This window comes from Mastomys coucha, unplaced genomic scaffold (assembly GCF_008632895.1).
Source record: "Mastomys coucha isolate ucsf_1 unplaced genomic scaffold, UCSF_Mcou_1 pScaffold23, whole genome shotgun sequence".
Taxonomy (NCBI): domain Eukaryota; kingdom Metazoa; phylum Chordata; class Mammalia; order Rodentia; family Muridae; genus Mastomys; species Mastomys coucha.
The window spans coordinates 50,378,963-50,389,708 of NW_022196906.1; the positions used below are offsets into that span (position 1 = coordinate 50,378,963).

A 10,746-nucleotide genomic window follows, 5' to 3' on the forward strand; every position below is an offset into this window, starting at 1 on the left:
GTCCAAATACAATTGGATAACTCTACTCCCCCCATGCTTTGTGTTCCCATCCTTTAAAAATGTCTACTCTCCCCCTTCAGGGGATGTGATTCAGATCCTGAACTGGGTGCCTCCTAGAGTGCTCAGAAAATAAAGCTTTCATTTTTAAGCTTCCCTATCTGAAGTGAGTTTCTCGGCTTCCATACTGAATTCAACACTAGGAATGTGGAAATCAGAGTGGACTGCAGACTGAGGCCACCTCAGGTTCTGAAGAGAGTACTTTCTGAACAGAGTGAAAACTAACTAGTTAATTTTAAACACCATCTTCGACTTTTATAGTTGATGAAGAGCTTTGATTCATAGATCCTGCCCCAGGACTTTTCCTTAATTACCTTTCACGAAGACACAATCTCCCTCTGCCTTCCAGCATCCCCACTCCTATTTTATACCAGAGCCATATTGAACCTACTTGATTCCAGACAAGTCCCACCCAGCTCTAGGGGAATGCTGCTGTCTATCGTGTAACTCTTTGAGGACCTGCTTTCTTCCTGGTTTGCACAAAATGCCAGGCCCCTCCCAGGCCTCAGCCAGCTATATCCTCTTCTGTGAAATCTGCTTTTCCTTTGTCCCTAAACTTGGGGCACTTTTCTGCACGAAAGCAAACACTTCACCATGCTCTACACAGGGTAGGGTTTATTTTCTCGCTGGATGGCACACCCCTCAAGGACTTGCCTGCCTCTATAACCTACATCTCAGAGGCCTAGCACAAAGTTTATCTCCTGATAGGGGCTCTAACATTTTGTAAAGTAAATGAACCCCATTAGCATTTTATCTCTGGAAAGGTCTAAACAGTAGAAAAATCACACTTGTTTTCTCAGAAGAGGGAACATATTCAAATACCAAGAACTGCAGTTCCTGGTAAGACCTTTCAGAAAATGGCATTACCAATAGCAGCAACTGGAAACCCAGCAGAATGTCTGAGTGCTAAAGGGGGTGAAATGGGCCAGGATCTGAACAGTCATGCTATAGGCAGCCTAGGGAGTTGGGGAAGGTAGACGAAATTTCTAAACCCAAATAACCACAAGCAACCTTTTTCTTAAGAATCACATATATTTACACTGTGGACCTAGGATATACTTAACACAGCAAGAGATATTCACATTCATATTTACCTGGACTCCAACTCCATCCAAAAGAGACCCACCCCACAGTCTGAGCCAACGTTCTAGACAGGGCAGCCTGTTTTTGGCAGCGTGAGTTTGGAAAGCATGTTCAAAAGTAAGGTCACCTATGGCTGTCTTCACTGTCCTCTGCCCCGGTCTTTCATGGGTTGTCCATGAGGCTCTCAGAGCTCTGGGGAGGACTCCTCAACTTGGGAGTAGACAGGTGCTCCAGCTCATAGAAGCCATTCTCAGAAGCCTTGTGCGTGAGTTTCTCCTTTGTGTCCTCCTTGCTCCTCTTGTGCTCAATAATCTGTTGGAGCTGATGCCCAGCATATTCTGGCTTGGTGGTCAATGGACCAGCTGGAACAGCTACACCTAGAATATCTGACACCATGTAGGGGCGCAGCCAGCCCACCAAAGGAGTACTCCCAGGGCTATAGTGGGTCTGTTTATGATAGAAGAGCAGTCCATCTACCTATAGGAGAGAAATCAGGAATCATAATGACTTTGGGCCACATATTTCTAAGACAGCTATACAGAGGCAGCTCTTGTAGACCTTATTTATTTATTTACTTATTTATTGGGTAGGTGGGAAACAAGGTCTCTTTATTATGTAGATTGTCTGTCCTGCCATGTAGACCAAACTGGCCTTAAAATCACAGAGACCCACCAGCCCCTGCCTTCTGAGTGCTGAGATTAAAGGAGGTACAACCATGTCCAGCCGATTTTCCTTTTTTATTCTGAGCCACTGCCAGTGGAAAAAAAAAGACTGCTTGTATCTCACATGCATTTTCTTCAAATAAAGAAAGCACTAGGACTAGAAAGGTGCTATCCATCTGTAACCGCAGGACTCTGCAGGTTGAAGCAGGGAAGATCTCAAGATCAAGCAGACAGAAGAAAGGGTTGGGGAGAAAAGATCTAATAATAATACACTCGCCCCACTCTGTGACAGGATGCTTTCCTACTCGTTGATTTCCTTTCTTACTCAGGCACAGGGGACTTGAGAGATGCTGTTTCTCACCATACAAAGTTCTAAGCATACCGTAAAGACAAAAGTATGAAGTAGGAACTCAACCTGAGTCCATGCCCTCTGCCCCCACGTTCTGGACACTCTCTACCTAAAGTCTCAGTAGCAAAGCTGAGTTCCTCATATGGGATGAAGCCAAGAGGTCTAGGCATCCCCAGCAGGGCACCAGGCTGAGCACAGGAACAGTTCTTTTCAGAGGCCCTGCTTCCCAAGCTACTGTTGCTGCCTAACAAACCACTCCCACCCCCACTCCCCACCCCCAGACTGTTTGGAGCCATATTCTGGGAAACTCAGTTTTTCTAAACGGGAAAACCTCCTACAGCCCTATACTTTCTCTTCTGTGATTCAGTGACTCACCCCTAAAAAGCATTTCTTGCCACTGGGATGTAAGGGTTATAAATAAAGACAGTGTTCTTACCACCTTCTTAATTGACTCCCAGAAATGAAGCAACTTAGTCTTTGCCATTTCCTTATCCAGGAAGCTGTTATCCTTTACAAAATTAAATACACTTCAAGCAAAGGCTTGACTGTGACTAGGCAGAATTTTAAAAGGGATGATGGGCAAAGAAACCTTTGCTTGTAAAGTCAAGAGAGAGGTTCTGAGGATGACAAAGGACTATCTTAGACTCAGGAGTTCCTGGGAACAGGAGATTTTCATACATGACAAGTATGGGCAAAATAAAGGAGTCGGCCCTACCACCATGCCACTGATTCGTGAGCACTGTTATCCTTGGAACTGTCTGTGCTTCCACCGAAAAAGAACCAGAGGCTCAGTCAGCCATATGTGTCCATCCAGCTACATCCAGCCATGGCAGTCAGACAAGGAGCCTGATTTCTTGTGCTTATGGCAAACAAGTCATACAATCTTTGCTCTTCTCTAGGCCTCAGTTTTTCAGGGGATGCTGGGGGACTATGAAATTCTGGTGGTCTGACTTATTTAGTAGATGCAAAATTGAGGCTCTGGAGGACAGCAGTTATATCATTTCCTTAAAATTAATCTTTAGCCCTGTCTTTATGCTAAGATACTGAAAAATCAGAGGTTCTTTTAAGACTGCATGTACCCAATTCTCCTTGTATCCTACAATCATTCAGAGCAATAAACAATGGTTTTATTACCTCAAAAGGAAAATCCATAGACAGCACCTTACACAGGCTCTCAGGAGTACACGGGAAATTCTTTAGCCCCACAAACTTAAACTGAAATATAAATTAGAACAAAGAGTTAGTATATTTCAAATGATACTGGCTCTAATGATTGAAAAGCTTTATCAAGTAAATTTTCCTTCCTAATACTCAGGGAACTGAGGCAGGGGAATAACCGAGTTTCACAACTCTATCAACCCTATCTTTAAAAAAAGAGGTAGAGCCGGGCAGTGGTGGCGCACGCCTTTAATCCCAGCACTTGGGAGGCAGAGGCAGGCGGATTTCTGAGTTCGAGGCCAGCCTGGTCTACAGAGTGAGTTCCAGGACAGCCAGAGCTATACAGAGAAACCCTGTCTCAGGAAAAAGAAAAAAAATAAAAATAAAAAAAATAAATAAGAAAAAATAAAAAAAAATAAAAAAAGAGGTAGGGAATAGGAAAAAATTCTTGGTCCCCCACTTCCAGGACTCTAAAAAGCCTAGAAGTGTATGTTTCCCCAAGTCCCAGTTACTACTCACAGAGATCTAGGCTAGACTGATTTACCAGCAAGCCTCAGGCCAGCCTGTGCTACAGAGTGAGACCCTGTCTCCAATAGGTTATTGTATATCAGTTTCCTCAAGATTGAAACATTCCATTCACCCTGCAGGAAGTTCCTTATGCAGGAAGATACACAACTCAAAATAGCTTCAGGAAGTCCCTGAGGTTAAGCAGATTCACTTAAGCCCTACTCGGTGAAAGTAAGCAATAAAGCTGAACATCCCACTCAAAACAAAGCTGCAAAGGCAGCTTTGAGACCAGGCACTGCCTGGAAGAAACAGAAACCACCCCAGCTGCCTGGAACCTGTTTAGACCAGGGTCACTTGGAAAGGACATTCTCCAACCTGTTAAGCTACCTGTGGGTGCTCAGATTTCCCAGCTCTTGTGAGCTGTTTCCCAAGCTTTAGGATGAATGGGCTTTGGTGATGCAGTTGTCTTCGAGTCATTTCTGCTGTGCAACCCCTCACCCATATTCTTCTAAGAAACCCCAACAGAACCACTGCTTCACCATGTTGGATGTTAGTGATATCTTACTTTGATCTGCCATGGGTTCCCTGTCTGGGGTGATTAGATGGGTATAGTGTCTCCCTGAGAAAAGTTTTGTCACACAACATAGATACAGCTCAGTGTTAAGCAAGCATGATGCTCTGGGCTCAATTACTACTCCTCTTCCTCTTCTTCTTCCTCTTCTTCCTCCTCCTCCTCCTTCTCCTCCTACACACACACACACACACACACACACACAGACACAGAGCATTTTATATCAGGCATCATTTACTAAGTGTCTTACCACAAGGATAAAGCTGTGAGGAGCTGCATGCATTTATATGTTTCTTATAGAAACTCTTGATATTATCCTTTACTTTTAGAGATGGTATCTCACGCTATTACTATGTTGTCTAGGCTAATTTCAATCTTGAACTCCTGCTTCCTCAGCCTCCTGTGTGCTATGATTACAAGTATATATTACCTCTCCTAGCTTATTAGTGCCATTTGCAAATAAAAAAATAGCAAGTGAGGCTATTATCCAAGTAATTACATTATTATTTTTAATGGTGCTAGGGATTGAACCTAGGACTTTACACATGCTAAACAAGTTCTGTACACTGAGTCACACTTCCAGTCCTTACACTAGTAATTATTAAACCCATAAACAAAATTCAAATCTGGGTAATTATTAAACTCATTGTCTTACCATTATAATATGCTGCCTCAAAAGATAATCTCATCAATCAATAGTAGTAGCTCTGGAGCTAGAGAGATGGCTCAGTGGTTAAGAGCACTGGCTACTCTTCCAGAGGACCTGACTTTAATTCCTAGTATCCACAAGGTGGTTCCCAACCAGTTTGAGGAGATCTGATGCCTTCGTTTGATCTCTGTGAGCACCAGGCACTCAAGTGGTAAAGACATATAGGCAGGCAAATTATCTTTATACATAAACTTATAAAGTAATTTTGGGCCAGGCATGGTGGTGCACACCTTAAGTCCCAGCACTCAGGAGTCAGAGGTAGGCAGATCTCTGTGAGTTTGACACTGGCCTGGTCTACAGAGTGAGTTTCAGGACAGCCAGGGCTATATAGAGAAACTCTGTCTCAAAAAACCAAAAAAAGAAAAAAAGGAAAAGAAAAAGACAGGAAGGAAGGAAGGGAGAAAAGAAGGGGGCTAGAGAAATGGCTCTGTGGTTAAGAGCACTGACTGCTCTTCCAGAGGTCCTGAGTTCAATTCCCAGCAACCACATGGTGGCTCACAACCATCTGTAATGGGATCACAACCTCTTCTGGTGTGTCTGAAGAGAGTGACAGTGTACTCACATACGTAAAATAAATAAATAAACCTTTAGATAGAAAGAAAGGAAGGGAGAGAGAGAGAGACAGACAGAGAGGGAGAAAGAAAGAAAGGAGAAAAGGAAAGGAATTGTAGTTTATGCCTGTAATTTCAACACTTGGGAAGCTGAGGCAGCAGATCAGGAATCCAGGGCCATAGCTACATAGCCAGGTTCAAATCAGCTTGGGCCATATGAAACCTCATCTAAAGAACAATCAATCACAACACAAAATAACTCTAATTGTACCAACAGCCTTACAGGATTAATCTTGGTATTCTCTCCAAGTCCTTCTTCTTCTGGTAACTTTGAATGCATCCAGTAGAATCGGAAATCAGTCTGCCACAGAAAAGATAAAAATGTTCATTTCAAACTTTTATGCTCATTCTAATACCATTGATTTATAAAGACCTAAGCCCTGGGGCTGGAGAGATGGCTCAGTGGTTAAGAACACTGACTGCTCTTCCTGAAGGTCCTGAGTTCAAATCCCAGCAACCACATGGTGGCTCACAACCATCCATAATGAGTTCTGATGCCCTCTTCTGGGGTGTCTGAAGACAATTACAGTGTATTTACATATAATAAATAAATAAATCTTTAAAGACCTAAGCCCTGCTGTTGCTATCTCCATTTCCATTTATAACCATAGTTTATCAAGTCTTTCAAGATTTTAAAGGCACAACTGCACATGTGTGCACGTGTACTTGTACGCGCGCATGTGTGTGTGTGTGTGTGTGTGTGTCTTAGATGGTAAGATGTATCAGTAGCTAAAAATACTTGCCATATAAACCTGATAACCTAAATTAGATTTTTAGATTCCACACTTGGAAGAAAAAACCCTCACCTAAAAGATATCCTTTGGCCTCTCTCTGCCTCTCATGTTGCTGGGATTAAAGTCATGTGCTGCCACTGTCTTTAAACAAACAAACAAACAAACAAATAGGTGGATGGTGGTGTCACAGGACTTTAGTCCCAGCACTCAGGAGGCAGAGGCAGGTGAATATCTGTCAGTTTTAGGCTAGCCTGGTCTACAGAAAGAGTTCTAGAACAGTCATGGCTACACTGAAAAACCCTGTCTCAAAAAATAAATAAATAAACAAACAAATACATGAATAAATAAATAGTAACTTCAAGCACCCTATAGGAGCTATGTTATCATTATTGCTATTTTACTAGCTGGGGTGCCTGGAATCAGAAAAGTGAAGCCACTAGCCTGGGTGAACAAAGTAAATACTGTGTGAACTACAACTCCTCCACTCCAAAGCACACTATACCAACTCCCTTGCTTCATTTAATATGGCTATAAAAAACACTACACAGCTGAATCTGTTCCTAAGAACTGATTCTCTAAATTATTGATGCGTACCCTTCTATAGCTATGAGACACTTTGTTTTTTTACTTTGCTTCTGGAAATTTGAAACAATAAAAGTAGTTTTCTTTTCCTTTTCTTCTTTGTTTTTGTTGAAAGAGGATTTAGTATAGCTCAGGCTGGCCTCAGACTTGCTAAATAGCAGAGATGAACTTCTGATCCTCTACACAGCCTATAGGAATGGATCAGTTCATGAGGTGCCTAGGACTAAGCGCCAAGCTTTTGTGTGCAGTAGGCAAGCATTCGTCCACCTGAGCTGCATCCTCAGCCCCTTGCTTTGCCGAGACAGGGAAGGTCTGTCATGTAGCTCAGTCTAGGCTTGAGACTCAGGACATTACTCTAGCATCAGTCTGAAACAAAGGGGCTTCCATGGGCATAAGCTGCCGCCACTGAATTGGTACTTTTCCTTAGAGTATAGCTGTCCATGAGATTTTAATTACCCAATCTGCAAGTTGCAAATATATATGGTGAATATCCTTTAACAAAAGTAAAGGAAACATACCAGGAACAATTACAAAAATCTGTAATCCCAACCTCTTGGGAGACTAAGACATGAGGAGGATGGTAGGGTTGAGGCTAGCCTGAAATACAGAGTGAGTCCTTGTCTCAAAAATGACAGACAGACAGACAGACAGACAGAATCATTACTAGCTGGCATTTCCTGAAATCCATCATAGGGTATAGCTATAGAAAGAAGCAGTCTAGCAGTCTATCCAGGTGTGGTGGTGCACACTTTTGATCCCAGCACTAAGGAGGCAGGCAGGTACATCTCTGAGGCCAGCCTAGATTACATAGTGAGATCTTGTCTCAAAAGAAGGAGAGGGAGAGGGAGAGGAAGAGGGAGAGGGAGACGGAGAGGGAGAGAGAGAGGGAAGAGAGAGAGCAAAAGAGAGGAGTCAATCTGAGCTAGGAATAGTGGTCCATGCCTGTTATCTCTTCCTAAAGCAAGCTTTGAGATTAGAGACTTTGTTTCATACCAAGAATGACCTGGCATTTTCAGGGTCAGGATGTGGTGGGTGGAGGAGAGTACAGGAGTCTTTTTTTAATGGTGCTGTCTGCATAAAATGGCACACTTCTTACCCTTCAATCATCCCTGCAACAATCTTCCCATTCTCTGGAGAGAAGGGAGGGGGGCCACAACAGCTAACAGCCCAGCCTATACCTCTGCTGTTTCTTTTTCCTTAGGAACTCTCATATTAGCTGAGTAGTGGTGGCATATGCCTTTAATTCCAGCATCTGGGAGGTAGAGGCAGGCAGATCTTTGAGTTCAAAGCCAGCCTGGTCTACAAATCGAGTTCCAACACAGCCAGGGCTACACAGAACACAGAGAAACCCAATCTCAAACACATACACATACAAAACCAAAAAAAAAAAAAGAACTCTTATATTTTCCTAGTTTCTCATATCTATTTTTAAAATGAAGCTAATTCAAACACCCTCAAAGATGAGATGCAGGGAGCATTAGATAGTATTCTTGATTACCACATCCTGTACAGAACAAGAAGTTGGTCACGTACCAAACCCACAAGCTGAACCACCTTCCCGGGAGGAAAGAAGACAGGAAAGACAAGAGGACATTATCAATCCTTACCTGACAGTCATAAAAAGGATGTCCCCGCCAGCACATCACATCCAAAACATAGTATGTCTGGTTCACCTCACTGTAAATGCAATCCAGAATGGTATAGTCTACAGATACAAGGAAGAAAGTCAACATAGAACTCAGCTTCCACAGGGGTCCATCAGTCCCCAGGGCTTAGGACAACCGTCAGTGCTAAGCATGAGGGATTCATCAAGGAGAGCACTCTACATAGCCCTCTGTAGCCACCTGGCATAATTTAAGGATGCTATAAGGTAAGAGAGTATGAGAGATCAAGACAGCACTTTAGACAAATGGGATTCTAAACAAGTTGGGACATTCTTTTATTTACTTTAAAAGAAGCTCTGATTTTAGTTTTGCTTTTTTTTTTCTTTTAAGACAAACTGGCTTAAAACTCCGTATGTAGGCCGGGCGGTGGTGGCGCACACCTTTAATCCCAGCACTTAGGAGGCAGAGGCAGGTGGATTTCTGAGTTCGAGGCCAGCCTGGTCTACAGAGTGAGTTCCAGGACAGCCAGGGCTACACAGAGAAACCCTGTCTCGAAAACAAAATAAAACAAAACAAAACAAAACAAAAACTCAGTATGTATTTGAAGATGAAGATGACTTTGAACTCCTCCTGATCTTGCTTCTCTCTTCCAAGTGCTAAGATTATAGGTAGGTGCCATCAAACCTGCTGCTTTGTTGCTTTGATTTGAAACAAGACCTCACTTTGTAGCCCAGGCTAGCCTCAAACTTAAGGCAATCCTACTGTGCTTAACTTATGGAATGATGGGATCACAAGCATCTGCTATCAGTCTAGGCTATTTTTATTTTATATATGTGTGAAAGTTTTTCGCTCTGTTGCCTAAGCCGGCACTACCCTTCTGAGTGACTGTCCTCCAAGTATTCCTTACCTTCTTATTGTAAGTGCTGTGCAATATAGGGATATCAAGTATAAGCTGTTACTTTCTTTAAGGAAACAGATAAGATGACCACAGAAAGAGTCAAGAGCTAAGTTATACAACATACACTGACAGCAGTTCCAGAAAGAGAAAGCCAGAGTAAAGGAGGCAGGCCACAGTGCCACCTACCTTGGTAAACTGAGGCAAGAGGATAAGGAATGCAAAGTCATCCTTAGCTATATGACCAACCTGACCTCTATATGAAACTCTGTCTCAAAAAAAAAAAAAAAAAAAAAAAAAAAAAAAAAAAAAAAAAAAAAAAAAAAAAGATTAGCCTTACTACTTAAGGAACACAGGAAAAATCGTCAACAAGCCTGAGCAATAGAGACTAGAACAGGGTTTGGGGTTCAGCTTGACCAGTTCCACTCAAACCAACCAAGAATACATTATTTAGTCCTCATTAGTCTGTTTATTGAGGCCAAGGTAGCCAAGGAAAATAAAGGAGGAAGGGAATCAGTCTGGGAATCCCCAGACACAGCTCACTATGCCATTACACTTGACATTATCTCAGGGACCTTTAAGGAAAAGACTGCTTGTCATTGTGTAAGGCATGATTCAAAGACGTACTGCCTAGTGGGACTCACAGGGTTGCATGTATCATGCAACTGAGGAGACTTGACTTTAAAGAGAGATTGCCTGGAAAGTGGATCATTAAAATGACTAGCCAAGGGGCTGGCGAGATGGCTCAGCGGGTAAGAGCACGGACTGCTCTTCCGAAGGTCCTGAGTTCAAATCCCAGCAACCACATGGTGGCTTGAAACCATCCGTAATGAGATCTGACCCCCTCTTCTGGGGTGTCTGAAGACAGCTACAGTGTACTTACATATAATAAAATAAATAAACCTTTAAAAAAAAAAAATGACTAGCCAAAGTCTGCGGTGCTCATGCACACAGCAAAGTTCTGGCACTGTTCTGCTGGCGATGCCTCAGGAGAGTGCCTGCCTCCCTGTCTCCTAAGGCACAAGACTTAGGAATGTGGATGTGGTCTCCTTGGAGAATAACGGGAGCAAACAACAACAGGAGCTGGCTGAAACTATCAAAATCAATAACAGCTCTTTTTTTGTTTGTTTGTTTTTCATGACAGGGTTTCTCTGAATAGCCCTGCTGTCCTGGAACTCACTCTGTAGACCAGGCTGGCCTCGAACTCAGAAATCCGCCTGCCTC

General features: G+C 42.9%; 1 protein-coding gene across 2 annotated transcripts in view; it reads right to left on the bottom strand.

Moving 5' to 3' along the window:
* Positions 1–1,069: 1,069 nt before the first annotated feature.
* Positions 1,070–10,746, bottom strand: part of Snupn (snurportin 1) — a 28,685-nt gene continuing 19,008 nt past the window's right edge. For both annotated transcript variants that reach the window (XM_031345026.1, XM_031345025.1), the window contains exons 6-9: positions 8,631–8,728; positions 5,931–6,008; positions 3,286–3,366; positions 1,070–1,617 (exon numbers count right to left, since the gene is read on the bottom strand). In XM_031345026.1, the coding sequence (XP_031200886.1) occupies positions 1,303–1,617; positions 3,286–3,366; positions 5,931–6,008; positions 8,631–8,728 (572 nt within the window). In that variant the 3' untranslated portion in view covers positions 1,070–1,302. The remainder of the gene's footprint in view (positions 1,618–3,285; positions 3,367–5,930; positions 6,009–8,630; positions 8,729–10,746) is intronic.